This window comes from Chroicocephalus ridibundus, chromosome 1 (assembly GCF_963924245.1).
Source record: "Chroicocephalus ridibundus chromosome 1, bChrRid1.1, whole genome shotgun sequence".
Lineage (NCBI taxonomy): Eukaryota > Metazoa > Chordata > Aves > Charadriiformes > Laridae > Chroicocephalus > Chroicocephalus ridibundus.
The window spans coordinates 14,706,539-14,723,360 of record NC_086284.1 but is presented as its reverse complement, the minus strand read 5'-3'; the positions used below and the strand labels follow the sequence as shown (position 1 = coordinate 14,723,360).

Genomic DNA, 16,822 nt, shown 5'->3' with positions numbered 1-16,822 from the left:
AGAAGGCTTGCTTTTGAGACAAAATTAATGTGTAGGAAACTGGATTTTTCAAAATAATATATGTAAAATAAATGTCTCCCTTGCTAGTGTTGCGACCAGCAGTTCCCACCTTTCGAAAATAATTAAAATTGTATTTCTTTACACACACACATACACACACCCCAAATCTCCACTTTCTCCTTACTATTTCCCCCCAGATTTCCTTTAAAAATAAGGGAGAAAATGGTGCCTTTGCTAACCATGGTTTAAGTTGAAAAAAATGGAAGGGTCTGAGTATGTGAGCAGGTGTTAAGTGTTTTCAAGGTGTGCAACTCTGTAATTTTATCTTTGGTAGCATGAATAATTGCTTTTGTTGGAAACTCTGCCCACCGCAGGCAAGTGGAGCTTTACAGAAGCTGCGGAGGATCAAGCTCTGCAAAGCCAGACCAGGCAGTGCTGGAAAGTTCTCTCCCTATGACTTCACTTTCCCTGAAGAAACCTCCCCATCACCTTACAAATTGTGAAGCCGTCACCCGGCTCCACCAATACTGGGGTGTCTCTGGGGAACTGCTGACATCCCTAGGGATGCCAGCGTTTCACACTCATGCGGGGATCCAGCAGAGCTCACCCAGTTTCTCACTGGCCACTCGTGTCCCCGGGGGCCGTGGGGCCGGGCTGTGTGACGGGGTGGTACCCAGCCGTCCACGGCCAGGGAAGGAGGCAGTAGCAGGCCAGAAGAGCTCAGCGCTTTTGTCCGTCTGGGTGCTGCTGTCTTTGCTGCCTGTCTTCACGTGGGAGGCTGCTGGTGGCAGGACAGGCATGCAGGACAAGGAGGGCAGCGGAGGAGGCAGTGAGGGGCTCGATGGGTGGTCGTGGTGCTCCTTCCCCAAAAGCAGCCCTGAAACACATGAAGGTCAGTCACATCCCAGCTCGAAACTAAGTGCTGTCCCCCTCATGTCACCCCAGAGCTACAAGGTGCTGGTCTGGATATGTCTCCAGCCCTTTAGCTTAGCTTAGTTTTTCCCCTTGACACTGCCTGTTGCTCTTCTGACGTCCGCATGGTACTTTCCAACCAAAACAGCCTTTTGGGAGCAGCTGCCCTTTCCTGCATCCCCTTCTGCACCCCCATCCCTGTGGTACCTACCCCTGGTGTGGACTCGCACACCTCTGCAGCCCTTGTCCTGTGCAGCCCCACACCACAGTCCTGCACTCATTTTCCCATTTAGCTGCCACATCGCATCATCCACTCCTATCCAAAGGGATGTTCACCCCCTTGTTTAACTTTAACCAGGATTTTTTTCTAACCCAAATTTGTTATTTATTCCCACAAAATTGCAAACATCATCTGCATGTGTCTGGGAGGATTTCCCCCAACTATGGCATTCTACAATCAGTACAGAACAATTAAGATGATTAAAAATATAAGTAAGATACAATGCAAGGTTAAAAAAATGACTAATTTTTGACTTCAGCACAAGGACTAATGTTATTCTCATGGAAAGTGCTCTGGAAACAAGCCATCGAGGCAACGTGCACCATGTCCAGGGCACTTTTGCGAAGCTCAAGCAGAAGGATTAGGACGAAGTGATGGATGAGCCAAAGCTTAACCAAAAACTGAGCCCACCTATGCTTCCCTTCCAGATCTTCTCTTCTTTCTTCTCCTCAGCTATCTGGTTGCTGGTGAGTGAGGTCTGGCGTGAATGAGTGCCCGTAGCAGCAGCAATGGAGGGGACGGACCGAGCTGGTCGCAGGCTGGCGCTGTCGGCTTTCCCAGGGTCCTTCCGTGACCGTTGCTGAAGCACCTTGATCATGGCATCCTTCTCAATTATTTTGGCATGGAGATTCTTTATTCTGCCAAAACATGAATGCTCTGCTTACAGGAATGGAAGAAGAGTTTATACAGGAATGGAAGAAGAGTTTATACAGGCAGCTCTCCCCGCCCTGAGACAGCATGATGGGTCCCTGGGTACATGCCCTGCTGCTCTGTCCCCTCCGGTTTTGAGTGACTCAGACAAGGCAGCTCCACCAGTTCCTCTGAGGATAACCATGCACTTTGAAACAGCGAGCATTTCTGGCTATCAAGACAAAACTGGGAACTCTTTTCTGCAAGGTTAACTGAACCCATCTAGCGCTGCGGCTTTACCAACCCAGCAGGAGCAATGAGGGCAGTATCCTGACTGAGACGTGGATTGCTACCTTCACCAGAATGCCAACACACAGGCAATTTACACCCCTGTAATACATCGGGGCCAAATCTGGAAACCCTCCCTCAGTAGGCTGAATTAACCCCACAATTTGGGTCTGCTGTCAGCTGGAGCAAAGACCTGCTGAAGAGAGCAGAAAGGTTCCCTTTGGTTTCTCTAATGGCTGGGCTGGGCTCTTGCTTCTCCTCACCGCTGCAGAAACAACGAGCACGCAGTGTGCAGAGCCGAGCAAAGCTTGCTACTTCTCTCATACAGACCCCAAAGACTCTCAAATCACAAAAAAACAGGATAATCTGAGACTTTTCTCCAGGAATGATTAACACCAAATCATACCGAAAGACTACAAAACCACATTTGAATGAACCAAACTGTACATGTACAATGTAAGAGCCAGATGACTATAGCTTGAATATGATGTACAATATATAGTCCAATGCAGCTGCGTTTTGTGAAACAATGAAAGCTAAAATGCCGCATCTGGAAAACCTATACGTACAAGGGAGAAAGCTAGTTACTTCTGTTGGCATTAGTTTTCATAATCAGATGTCTAATTTGCAATGAAAACACAAGATCCTAATCTGTCTTTAATGAAGCCAAGGGCAAAACTCCACTGCTTCACTGGATGCAGGATTAGCTTGCATCTGTGAGTGGAAAACAAAAAACAAACCCAGCAAAACCAACCATTGATACTTTCCACAAGCAACAAATACACCTTTTTATAAAAGTGTCTGCAGACCGGTGTTTTTGTCAGGAAGCCAATACTGAAGAACAGATTTTAAATATTTTTTCAGTAAAAACCTAGAGGAATACACAAACTTTCTCAAGGGATTTTTACTCATCAAAAGGACACTTTTCACCAGGAAAAAAAGCCTGGATTAAAACTACTGTTCAGATCTAATGCTTTTTGAACTAATGGGCCACATATCCACTTGCGTGCTGAAAATAGAGAAGTATCTGCAACAATGAACGTTACTCTTGCTGACTGTCTGTGTCCCAAAAAGTTTATTTTATATCTTCTACTACTTGTAAATGCCTCTTTTATAGCAGTGCTTGTGGCGCTAAGTTTTGCAGGTTTGTTCCTAAATGCCAGTGTGACCATCACACAACTTGGATGTAGGAAACTTAGTGTGTCTAGAAAGCAGTAAGCAGGCAAGGAGCGAAGAGCGAGGCAAAGGCAAGCCCTTGCGTTGCTCATTATGTAGGAGTGGGATTACAACTTCAGCTTTTATGACCTTGTTTCCAGAGGGAGATTTTCACCGAGATTAAACAAGCATTCAGCTTCCTCGCATGGCAACCTACTTTTAACAATGGAACAGCCTCTGTTTTGTAAGAAGGTAGTTTTTGGCACAGAGACGGTTTAACAGGAAGGTAGGGAGGAAGTTATCTAACGACAGCAACTCTTTAATCCCTGTTTTACTCCTGAAGAGCAAAACTAAGTCAAAGTGAAGCTAAGCCCATCCTTTCTAGGCACGCATGAAGGAACAGAAGAAGGTCATTCTGGTTTATCTGAACCCAGCCCAAACACGACGGCCCCTTACGTGTACTCCATGTCCTGGCAGCGCCGGTTGGCTTGCACGATCTCCTCCTCCTCCTGCCAGCCCCGCACTTCCAGCGCGCTCTCGCTGTAGCTGCCATTGCGTGAGTGGCTCGGGGCCGAGATGTCCCTGGCAAAGCGGTTAGACATGGTCAGTCGGGCTCCTGAGACCACAAGGGTGGCTTTCGCAAGTGAGATTGGCACTTGCAAAGAAAACCCCAAACCCACATCTCAAGAGCAAGCTAGTGATGGTTGCCTGTCAAGTGGATGGCTATCTGGCATTGGGTCACCTTGCTGTGGGCTTAGGTTTAGTCATCAACGCTATTAATTAACTGGCTGATACAACAGAGAGCACATTGTAATCGTGGGTGACCCCCACAGGCCTAACAACCATCCTGAAGGACATGGTCAGACACCAGAGGGACTCACTCACTGGGAAAATGGTCCCAAGTCAACAAGACCATATCTCAAACAAGAAACGAAACCGTACACTTTGGAAGGTGAAAAACAGCACATGAATCACTGCCTAGACTGAAGTGCAAAAGAAAAGGACCGTCCTGAGTCATGCACTTCACCGCATTTCAAAGGGAAATCTCATTTTAGGATGTTTTCAGGGGATTTGGCTTCTAAAGAAACTGGGCCAAGAAGTTAATTAGCCCGTTCTCCTGATTGCTGGGAAGCCTCACTGCAGTGCCTTCTGCGCTTTTGGGCACCACGCTTTGACACAGACAAATTGGAGACAGTCCAGACAAATGCAACGGGAATGGGAAAGGGCTTATACTGGGACATGTAAGGAATGGCTGAAGGAAGGAAGTTAGTTCAGGCCAGGGAAGATACAACAAGCGATATCTATCTTCCAATATTTACAAGGCTGTTACAACATTGAGAGTGATCTGCTGTTCATCAGGTACACCTGAGAAGGGCAAGAAGCCGTTGAGGTAATTTGCAGTAAAGAGGTTTAGCTTAGCTATCAGGAGAACCTTTTTGATTTGAAGCTTAATGAAGTGGTGAATCAGGGGACTTAGGCCACAAAATTTCCCCCGTTACAAGTTTTTAAAACTAGGTTAAAAACCACGTTGCAGAGCATGGGATGGATGCAGCCATATACCAATAGTCCCTGCTTGCTTGATTGGTGTGGTGGGGAGGAGTTGCCTTACCTAAGCTGTGCAATTTGGCAGCCCGAGACTTTGCCGTTGAGGCCATTGCTTGAGTCTGGTGCCTGGATTTGATAAACTTTTGGACCTGGTCAGAAGGGTAAATCCTGTCTGGACTGACTATTGTATCTCACTGTCATGACACCATGGAGAAGTGCCTTAACCCTGGCGGCGCGACTCAGAAGGGAAAGGCAAGCAAAATCCAGCCTTAAGAAAATATCTATTCCTTATTATTCCCCCATGCTTTCCATGGTGGAGAGAGCTGCCTGCTTGCACCAGAGCCATCTTACCTCTCCGTTGCAGCTGTGGCCGCCGCATTCATGGCAAAGTGCCTGATTGTACTCTCCTCCAGGTACTTCTGCTCCCACTTGGTCATGTCAGCTTCCAGGGCCAGGATCCTCTCCTCCTTCTCCCGCACCAGCTCCATCAGGGCTGGGGCATTATGCTCCGGGAGGCTGCTCGCCTGGTAGCTGCCCTGCCTCTGTTGGTGCAAACAGTGACAGATACTCACCCTCTGCCAAGTAGGGGAGCTGCTGACCCTTTTTTCCCCACTTTCCTAAGCACGCAAAGACATCCCCATGTCTTTTGACAGGGGCAGGTGGAACCCCCAGTCTAAACCCCGTAGACTGCAGGAGGACAGGCAGGTTGACCGTGTATGCAACCCCACCACACTTCTCCGGACCATGTTGACAGAAGCAGGGATTCAGCTGTTCCCTGGATGTGCAGGGAATTCATGGGATACCCCAAGCCAAGGGAAAAGGCAGGAAAAAAGCTGGTAGAGAAAAGAAGCAATGAAGCTTTAGAAGATATTGCTCTTGCTGGGACTTCATCACACAGCTGGGCAGTGCTCGGTATGGACAGGCCATTATTACCAGAGGGTTTACATAAAAAAGCAGAAAAAAAAGTGACATGTAGCCTGGCTAAATGTAACCTATTTAAAACAGCAGCTCGGAAAATACCCTGGATGTGGATTTCTGCCTGTCTCTTTTGGCACATTAGTTCTCATGTGCCTTCAGCAGATGCTTTCTGTGGTGCAGCAGGTAACTTTCCGACCAGAGGGGCAGAAGACGCCCAGGCACTGAGGGGTGGCTCCCAGGAGATGCTGACAAGCAGCAATGGGTGCATAACCCTCTGCATCTACACTGTGAGGAAAGCACTTACCCAGGCAGGATTTATCCCACCCAGTTACAGGCACTTAATTAAAGAACTTAAGCAGCACGGGTAGCTGCCTCGAGCTCCTTTCACTGCTGGTGGAAAGCGGAGGTGGATGGAGATCCAGCCCTTGGCTCAGGGGAGGTTGGGTGGGATGAGCCCACGCTGGGGAGAGAGGCACAAAGCTCTGGGAGAAGTCAGTAAAAGTAAATGAATTTTTTTTTCCAATAAAAAATGCAAGAGATTTGTCACACTCCACAGTGCACAGGACTGTGTTAAAGGGGAAACCATGTCTCCGGAGCACCGGCTTGTCATCCATGCTACACCACGAACTTCCACCAGCAAAGCGGTTCCCTGGCACAGTACCAGCACACCGGAGCAAGGGCTGCAGCAACCATTTCCATTTTCCAAACCACATTTCCTCCTTCTAGACACTTATCTCCTGCTTAGGAGAAACTAGAGATACCAGGAGAGGGCTGCAGCCTTTGCCTTTGGTGCGGTAATGACACGTTTGGAAGCTGCTTTCTGGAAATGCAATACGGAGCAGCCCTTAGGAGCAACGGCTGCGACTCTGTTCCTGCAATAATCAGCACCTACACTTCAAATATTGTCAAACCCCTGGCAGAAAGGTAATATTTTGGAAGGAAGGTCCTGGTCTGTAAATGGCATCTTGGGACGTCACAGATACCTGTCACCTTCTCAGTCAAAACCACTGACAGCCCTGCACGCTCAGCCTGCAGCGCTAAGTCAAAGGCAGGTTTTTTTGTCCAAGCTTGTGCATCAGTGATAATGAAGATCTGCCATTTGGACTTGGTTACCAAGAAGCCAGAAACAGAAGAGATTCTGGCTCTCTGCCTCCTTCTGCTGACTCTGGTAAAAAGGAGAAAAAAGCTCTTTTTTTCTCTGTGATGAGAAAATATTTCAGTAGACAACTCAGAGAGGACAGCTCTAAAGTAAAAAGTAAAAAGTAAAAAGGGTTGCGTCTCATAAAACAAGAAGTATAAATAATAATAATAAAAAATACCCCAAAGTCTCCCCTCAAAGCTGAGAGGTGAGGTGTGAAGTCAGAGTATCTTTCTCCTTAAAACTTGGCAGAGGGAACTGGTGCAGGCATTTGAGAACTATGGCAACCCAAAATGCAGTTGCTGATTACAGTGACAAAAAAAAATATTAAAAATGAAGCAATCTGTAAGTTACAGAGGAATTTTCTGCTAAAACGAGCAGACGTAGCCTGAACTCCCAAGACAAGGACTTTGTCGACAGTCCATCCCATTTACTTAATATATTGATTTGTCCCTATTTTCCAGCCCAGAGAACAAAACCTTTTCTAGTTCTAGAATTCACTTGAATTTCAATTGTATTTTCTCAAATGTTCTCTCATTTACAGCAGCATTAGCATGCCATACCCCACGTAATTTCTTTTTTAAAGGAGAGCAGACTAAGGGGCAACTGAGAAGAGCTACTGGAAGAAGACAGGAACAGCAAGCCCATGGGGGACAGGGCAAGAAAGAAATAACGTGCTTATACAGCAGCAAGGAAGAACGGAGACGGATGGGAAGGGTCTCCAGGGAGCAGCAGTGACAGTGATGCTGTTGGAGGGGTGCTGGGGAACCTGCCCTGCCCTGCCCTAGGGGTGCTGGTGAGAAGATGCTCTCAGGTCTGGCCACCAAGCGGGGGTTTGATACACTTCGTACGTCTGCTCGCTCTCCTCTGAAGGCAATCCCTGTGTATTTGGCACCTGGTGCCAGCTGTAGCCTGGAAATCCTCCCTGCAACCTCCTCATGTTTTTGGTTTTTTTTTTTCCCCTTTTCACAGATGACTGGACTTTGAGACTTAGGGATGGAGGAGGAATAACAAAGGAACAACTGTGCATAAAATACGAGCATAACACTATCCCTCTAAGAACACAGGGCTGCCAAAAAACAAGGGGACGCACACAGAAGTGCAAACCTACATTTCTAGACCATTATGGACTGGACTGATATTTAAATAATTTATTGTCTGAAGATGACACCATTTGTCTCCAGATCTGTCATGGATAGAGTTTTCTGTGAAACAACCATACCAGCTTTGCCCAGAATAAATACGGCCCAACCTCTTTCTCCCACCAAATCCCACACCATCCACGTTGCTTTTTCAATGCAAGATCAGCCCAAGTCTGTGGGCTAAATCTCATGCCTACATGTACCACACCTTTTCTCTCCTCCATCGGTGTGGAGCTGATCTTACACAATCTGTGATTGCTGGAGAGATGTGGAAGGATGTTCTCCCCTGGCAGGTGTGGGGCCACCTGGTGTGGGTGAGACTGAGACTGGTGTGGGCAGGGGAGTCAGGACCTCCCAGCCCCGCAGCAGGCAGGGCTCGGCTGTGTCCAGCATCCCCACTGCGGAGCTCCCCCATCCTCCGCTGAAAATCAGGAGTTAGAATCATAGAGTGGTTTGGGTTGGAAGAGACCTTCAAAGATCATCTAAGTCCCACCCCCTTGTTGGGGGGAGGACATCTTCGGCCGAACCAGGTGGCTCAAAGCCCTGTCCAACCTCATCTTGAACACTTCTAACAATGGGGCATCCACAACCCCATCCAAGGGAAAGGCTTAGTTGGAAGGCCCAATGACTGAACCCAAAAGCAAGGTGGCACCTGGCAGGACTGCAGGCGACCGTCCCTCTTTAAAAGCAATGCCGAAGGCCCCGTGCTGCGGTCCTGCACAGACCGTCCCATTCTCACCTGCTGCATCCGCAGCGAGTCCAGCTCCCGTTCCAGGCGTGTGCGCAGCCGCCGCTCCATCTGCTCCCTCTTCTCGCAGGCCGCCTGCAGCTGGGTCAGCGCCTGCTGCAGCTTCTCCACCTTCTCCACGTAGGCCTGCTTCCTGCGCAGCTGTGGGGGACAGGGGGGTCAGCAGCACCAGGGGACACCTCACACCCACCCCAGGCTGCTGGGACCCCCGCGCACTTGCAGGTGATTGTTGGGCGCAAGCACGGCTTTGGCCGTTTGCTTCGCAGAGTTTCTCCGTGGGAAGGATGGCGCCCCTTTGATGGGCAGGGAAAGGGCACAGCAGGCGTCGCTGGGGCAGCTCTACCCCTTTCAGAGGGAACGCTGCCCAGATCTTCCACCCATTGGGGATCAACTAGCCACGAAACCCCCTGGCCATTTCTAAGCAACAGCCATCATGTTGGTGGATACTCTTTGGGCAAATACACAGACTGGCCTCAGCTAAGAGGAATCCCAGTGAGTTTTATCGACTGGTGACACTCAGCACAGAGTCTGCACCCAAACAGAGTCTCTTTTTTTCAGCCCTGCATATCTGCTCAATGCAGGTGGAGCAAGCGGAATGCCAGCAGATAGAAGCGCTCCACCTGCTCTATCCTGTTCACTGGCGTGACCATGCCGACGTACAGATGTGCTGGCAGCTAAAGCCAGGCCTCCTTATGTATATAATGCGATTATTGAAGGGCTTAACATGACACAAGGATTTTGCAACACAGGGTTTTACAGCCAGAGACTGCTCGAGCAGCATACCCCAAAAGAAATTTGCAAGTGGACTGCAGATGTTCAGGGTGCTTAGCGGCTATCCCCACTTCTGGCTTCCTACCAGGCCACCGGGCACTCAGTGACACCGCAGGGTGTCGTGATTGGCAGCAGCTGGCACACTTGAGAGCCCTTGGGGAGAGGAGGCTGCAGAGGCCAGACACGCTGGGCATCAGCTGTGCTGGGCACTGGCATGGGCAGCAAAGCCTGTGCTGGAACCTGACTCCCAGCCAAAATCTGGTACCGAGAAGGGGCAAGCTCACTCACAGAGGCCAGGCTGACCAAAAACCTCGCTCACGGGGCTGCGGCAGCGGGGTCTGCTTGCTCACCCCACAGGCTGCAGTCCCGGCCTCGGGAAACCCAGTTCCCCTCTTCTCCCCCGGCCTTTTGTCATGAATTTTCTCTTCACAAGCATGAATAAATTTACTTTTCTAAAGACATCTGCTTTGTAGTACAAAAAGCAACAGCGCACACAAACTGAAGCTGTGAACCGCAAAAGACTTCGATGAACCTCAAAAGACCCTAAAACACTCTTGACTTAACTCCCTGCCTCAGAAAGGGAGGGTGAATTGGTTTGAATGCTGAGCCTCTGTGAAGCCCCAGCTGGACCCCATCTGCGGCCTGGGGGTTAATGGGGGATGCTCAAGGTCATTGCTATGATCACTAAGATCCTCTTCAGGACTTCTAGTCTCCCTCACTTATTTGTACACTCATTTGAGACCTGAAGTTTTTCAGAAGCAAAACAGGAAGCAGAAAACCGCATTAACTCCAGTCAACACTGGGGAACTAGACAAATAAGAGAGGCTGGAGAGGTGCTGTGAGCTGGCAAGGCCAGGGCCGAAACCATATCCTAGTGCCTACCTCTTTTTTAAGTTGAAATTAACTGTTGTAATTAACTGCAATGTGGGTTATGATATAGAAGCTACAGCCACAAAATATCCGTGTCTAAATATCTAGGGGATGTAGTGAGAAGTTTGCTGCCTTGTTCCTGGGCATGTGGAGCAAATAAACCCCAGCGCTGGGTCCCCCTGGCTCTGTGAGGTTCCCCTTCACCCAGCGTCCTCTGCTTAGCCCAGGACTCCCATGCTGCAAACAAGTTTTTTTTTTTTAATTGTGTGATGCTGGATTCACCTAGGTTCCCTCCCACTGTTTACAATGACAATAAAATCACTTTTTCTTGAAATTCCTCTTCCGGCACCCTAAATCCATTCATGTCACAGGTGAAGTGAAATACAGGCTTGTTCACGGCAAAAGCAAAGCTTGGCCTAAACAAACCTCCCCAGGGCCAACAACTGGCAGTGTGACCTCCCTAGCCCTGCTGTAATCCAGGCTAACGCTTATGGCTCCCGGGGCTTTCCATGAAAATTAATGAGATTATAATCCCCACTAGTCTCTGGCAGCAGCACGAAGATTGCATTCCTCGGGAGCTCATGACTTGCCAAGACAGACACAGCAGTGGCTTTTTGCTGAACGTGCTATTTTGGCAGCAGGAAGGTGCCTGTGCCACCTCCCAGCCACACCAGTGTGGATCGGAGAGGGGAAGGGGGCTTCCCCGGGGTCCCTCAACAGCCAAGCTCATTTGCTCCCCCATGTCCTGCCAGATGCTGGAGGGTCCATCTGTATCACAGCAGACAGAATTTGGCTTTGCAGCAGCCCTTGAAGCACTGGGTTCACATACTCGCGCACCTCTGCCTGCGTGGGTGAGGCGATGCACACACATCCACCGCCTTAGAAATCAATCTTGTTGGAGATATGCAACAAGACACTTCCCCCCTTCACAAATTTATAGGGAGTTTCTTGAGCCAATTCTGACTTTTCTATCCTGCCTGTAGGTTCATAAGGAAAAAAATTCACCCACGCATTTAAAAAATGAAGTACAAAATGTTGTCATTTAAATTAATGGGCTTGTCAGTGTAGTATGCATCCGTAAGAGGGGGACTGCAATCAGAAATACATGGTACTAAGCTCCAATACCTCACAGAAACACAGACTCAAATGAAAAAAAGCTGGATGGCACCTGGAGAGGTACCAGTCCATCCTTGTGCTGCAAGGTAGGATCGACTCTATCTAAAACCTGGCACATGTCTGTATAATCTGTTTACAAAACTCTCCAGGGGTAGGGACTCCACAGCCTCCCCCTGCAAACTATTTCACGGCTTATTTTCCTTTACTGCCAGAAAACTTTTACCCTAATGCCTAATCTGGCTTTCTCTTATGCAATTTAAACAAATTACTTCTTGTTCTGTTTCCAAACTGTGATCTACTAGAGCAAGAAGCATTTAATGAAACAATTCACATATTCACAAGATCAGCAAACTTGCCTGAACACTGCCCTGGGACAAGGGATTAGGAAAATAAAGATAAAGAAGAGCTAAGGCTAAAAGGGGATGATCCAAGCAAATAAATCTGAGTAAAGGCAAGTGGGTCTTGGAAAAACATCTGCACTAGGAACGTAACTCCAATTTGAGCTACAGAATATCTACCCTATAGATATAAGTTTTGAGCTGAAGACTGTAAGAGATGGAGAACCCGCTATCACCCTAACTGGGTCGTTTCAGTGGTAATTACTCTAACTCTTTATTTCCAGTCTGATTTGCTCAGCTTTAGCCCCCAAACACTGCATCTCATTATTTCTTCTTATGTTAAAGAGCAACATTTAACCTGGCTGACAGCAATCCCTTCTTCATGTTCATGTGCATGGACTGGAGCTCAGCCACCTCTTCACTTTAATTGTTCACAGCAAAGAACAGCTTCTGGGCCCCAAATAAATTCTACAGCTGTTTTCTGAAGCCTCTCCAAGAATTCGGTCTTCTATCCAAAGCGTGGACCAGACACACGATTCCAGCAGCAGTCTCCTAAATGACATGTGGTGATAATACCACCTACATATTTTTGAATTAAATCCTTCTACTAACAGGCACTCAGGATAATGTAGATTTACACAGTATGCTATCTTATGTTAATTCAACTTAGTAGCTACTGCTTATTTCTCAAGCCTTGACTTAAAAAGCGTTTAAACTTAATTACATTCTGGTGGCAGAAGAAATCTGTGTGGATTTACAAACCAGAGCCTGAGGTAGAGCTCTGTTAATACTAATAGTCATTTTCATTTGAGTGATTTTATGTTTCCTTCAATATATTCCAAATTAGAGTCAAAATCCCTGGTTTAAGATGAAGGGTCAAAACTTCAACAATATCTGCTGCATATGTTTCAAATTGAGCTCCAGAAACTGTTAAAAAGGTGCTCTGATTTAGTGATGAAACAGGGCAAAAGCAAGGGAAAGGGAGCACAGGAGCGTGGGCACACAAGCCAGATTAACCGCACTTCACCCGAGCTGCATGACACTGCCTTCAACAATTAAAACACGTCAGCTGGGATAAAATTCATTTGAACTCCCCCTAGAATGAAAAAGGCAGTTAAACGCTACACTAGGTCAATGTGCGTTTGCTCAGGCTGAGGGCTCTGACAGACAAACTCTGGTAAATACTGTTGCATCACCTTCACATGTTGTCACCCCTGAGATCTACCATGCCCTATGCAAGAGGTTACCACCTCCATAACATATACCATGCCCTGGTCAGGAGGTTTCCACCTCCCTAACGTCTACCATCAGGAAGTTACCACTTCTGTAATATCTACCATGAACATACCTGAACCTGAACATACATAAGTCTACAGGACCCGACAAGATGCATCCCAGAGTCCTGAGGGAACTGGCTGACGTAGTTGCCAAGCCACTCTCCATGATATTTGAAAAGTCATGGCAGTCAGGTGAAGTCCCCAGTGACTAGAAAAAGGGAAGTATTACACCCATGTTTAAAAAGGGTAAAACAGAGGACCCTGGGAATTACCGACCTCTCAACCTCACCTCTGTGTCTGGGAAGATCATGGAACAGATCCTCCTAGAAGCTCTGTTAAGGCACATGGAGCACAGGGAGGTGATTTGAGACATCCAACATGGCTTCAACAAGGGCAAGTCCTGCCTGACCAACCTCATGGCCCTCTATGATGGAGTGACTACAACAGTGGGCAAGTGAAGAACTATGGATGCCATCTATCTGGACTTCTGCAAGGCCTTCGACATGATTCCCCACAACATCCTTCTCTTTAAATTGGAGAGGCATGCATTTGATGGGTGGATTTTTTGGTGGATGAGGAATTGGTTGGATGGTCGCATCCAGAGGGTAGTGGTCAACAGCTCAATGTCCAGATGGAGATCAATGACAAGTGGTGTCCCTCAGGGGTCCATAGTGGAACAAGTACTCTACAATATCTTCATCAATGACATTGACAGTGTGATTGAGTGCACCCTCAAGTTTGCTGACAACACCAAGCTGAGTGGTGCGGTTGACATGCCTGAGGGATGGGATGCCATCCAGAGGGACCTGGACAAGCTCAAAAAGTGGGCCTGTGGGAACCTCGTGAGATTCAACAAGGCCAAGTGTAGGGTCCTGCACATGGGTTGGGGCAACTCCCTGTATCAATACAGGCTGGGGCAAGGGATTGAGAGCAGCCCTACTGAGAAGGACTTGGGGGCACTGGTGGATGAAAAGCTGGACATGGGCCGACAATGTGCGCTCACAGCCCAGAAGGCCAACCATGTCCTGGGCTGCATCAAAAGAAATGTGGCCAGAAGGTGGAGGGAGGTGATTCTGCCCCTCTACTCCACTCTGGTGAGACCCCACCTGGAGTACTGCATCCAGCTCTGGAGCCCTCAGCACAGGACAGACATGGACCTGTTGGAGCAGGTCCAGAGGAGGCCACAAAAATGATCAGAGGGATGGAGCACCTCTCCTATAAAGACAGGCTGAGAGCTGGGGTTGTTCAGCTTGGAGAAGAGAAGGCTGCAGGGAGACCTTATTGTGGCCTTTCAGTGCTTAAAAGGGGCCTATAGGAAAAATGGGAACAAACCTTTTACCAGGGTCTGTTGCGGTGGGACAAGAAGTAATGGTTTTAAACTAAAGGAGGGGAGATTCAGACTAGATATAAGAAAGAAATTTTTTATACTGAGGGTGGTGAAACACTGGCACAGGTTGCCCACAGAGCTGGTAGATGCCCCATCCCTGGAAATACTCAAGGCCAGGCTGGACGGGGCTCTGAGCAACCTGATCTAGTTGAAGACGTCCCTGTTTATGGCAGGGCGTTGGACTAGGTGGTCTTTAAAGGTCCCTTCCAACCCAAACTATTCTATGATCCTACCATATGCCGGGCAGGTGGTTACCACCTTCATAATGTCTTCCTTGCCCCAGACAGGAGGTTACCACCTCTGTAACTTCTACCATGCCCTAGGCAGGAGGTAACCATCTCCTCAACACCTACAATGCCCTGGGTGGGAGGTTAGCAGCTCTCTAGAGGGGAACATTTGCCCTCTCCTCAGCTTCACCAATCCACAATCCAGGATCCTAGCTCCAGTTCCCACCAGAGGCACATTTCTGTTGGATGCCTAGATGAGGAACTGGCAACTGCAAAGCTCTTACAGACAGAGCCCTAAGGCTACAAATGTATTTACTACAACCCGGCAGGCATAGGGTAGCTTCTCACACTACCTGCCTGGAAATCTGCGTTTATGCTTCTGCTGCCTTCACCAGTGTGTATTCAGCAAGTCAGTGTTACGTGCCAATATCACAGTGACAGTGTGTGAAGCAGCCAGGGAGCTAAACACATTTCTTCCCGCCCCCCACCCCCCCGCCATCCTCCCCCACCCCTCCCCCCGTGTGATGCTGCAACTGCACTAGCAGGTGTTGCCACCTAAAAAACGTTCCTTTATTCAGCCGCTTTGTAATGAAATGCAAATAGAAAACCTCGGGTTACCTTTAAGGCAAACAGTGTCAAGTGAATTACGTACAGATTAAAGGTACGCTAGCTCCTGCAGCTACCCCAAAGGGACTGCCCCAGATACACTGGGACGGTGAACGGGCTTTAGATCAACTAACAGAGGAGCAGTTAAACTTAATGTGATCCTCTTCTTGCTGCTAAGTGCATCCACCAGAGGCAATGGAGGTTTTAAAATGTTCCTAAATAGGAAGTCAGAATGGTCTAATGGTCAGGAACAAAACAGCAATGCCTTCAGCACCTACATATAGTACCTTAAATCTTCTAGACTCTAAGTAACCATTAGGTAGCCTAAGAGGGGGTCTGTCATGCTGGATACCCTGACAAAAACCATTCAAGTATCAATGAGGTCAATTCACCTTTCATCTTTCCAAGACAACGAACTGCACTCAAGTTACTTGCAGGTATTTGAAAAATGATTCTATGAAAAGATCCTCCCTGCTCCTCTCAAAATGCCTTGCATCCACGCACCCAGCAGGCTCCTGTGGATTTTCCCCCAGGCCAGCCCTGGGGAGGGTGCAGCTGGGAAATGCAGCACCAAAACGGAACAGACCCGCCCAAATTCATGCCAGCAGCCTGTGCCAGAGCATGAACCTCTACCCAAGCCTGCTAGATGAGTATCCTTGCCCTCACCAATGGCCCGCCTGCTCGGATAGTAAAGATTATGTTTCTTTTATTCCCCGTAAAACATTTTCCCTCTTTGTTGGTCACAGGGCTAGAGATTTTAGGGCCAAAAAGGCCTGTTTTGACAGTCTTGCCTGATCTGCCAGAGTGCACAGACTTTCAGTTAGTTATTAAATCCACACCTTTTCACTGAAGGTCTTAAGGAACAAAATAAATTGAGACTCAGAGACCTCCAATAATGGAGAACTGACATCACTCTTAGCTATAGTTAAAACTGACCATCATTTCCACTTTAAATTTGTATAACTCTATCTTCCAGCTACCAGATGTTGTTCTGTACTTGTCCGTCAGTTGGAAGAGCCCTCTCTTCCTGGGATTTCTCTTCCCATCTGAATATCTATTTTCACTATCAGGCTTACAGGAGCATTGCTTGAGCAAGACCTCTTGGGGGTTTTGTGCAGACTTCTTGGGTCTCACGGTATGACAGGTTTTTTCAAGCTCTCAAATAAAACCTGTGGCTCTTTGTAGCGCCTGGAAGGTCTGCCTCCAGCCAGCTCAGTCAGTTCTTCTAAGACCGCTGTTCAGATATGAAGTTATCAAGCCCTGCACTGCTGTGCTGCTGTGCACATCTCAAAAGCCTCCTGGCATTCTTTGGGGAGAAATGGCATGTACCAACATCACGTTTGTACTGCAGTCCCAACTCAGTGAGTAGTCAGCTCTTTATTTGGTATTTCTGTGAAGTCCTACCATGACCCAAGCCACCTGCTAGCTGCGTTTGGTGTTGCCCCTGGTTACATGTTGAAGACTCTGCTCTGAA

The 16,822-nt window shown here is 48.1% G+C and overlaps 1 protein-coding gene across 6 annotated transcripts in view; it reads right to left on the bottom strand.

Annotated features, from left to right (window-relative positions):
- AMOTL1 (angiomotin like 1) overlaps positions 1 to 16,822 on the bottom strand; it is a 90,008-nt gene that overhangs the window by 3,793 nt on the left and 69,393 nt on the right. For all 6 annotated transcript variants that reach the window (XM_063329465.1, XM_063329476.1, XM_063329504.1 and 3 more), the window contains 5 exons: positions 8,748 to 8,897; positions 5,162 to 5,352; positions 3,722 to 3,847; positions 1,604 to 1,830; positions 608 to 877 (listed from right to left, as the gene is read on the bottom strand). In XM_063329465.1, coding sequence (XP_063185535.1) covers positions 608 to 877; positions 1,604 to 1,830; positions 3,722 to 3,847; positions 5,162 to 5,352; positions 8,748 to 8,897 — 964 coding nt within the window. The remainder of the gene's footprint in view (positions 1 to 607; positions 878 to 1,603; positions 1,831 to 3,721; positions 3,848 to 5,161; positions 5,353 to 8,747; positions 8,898 to 16,822) is intronic.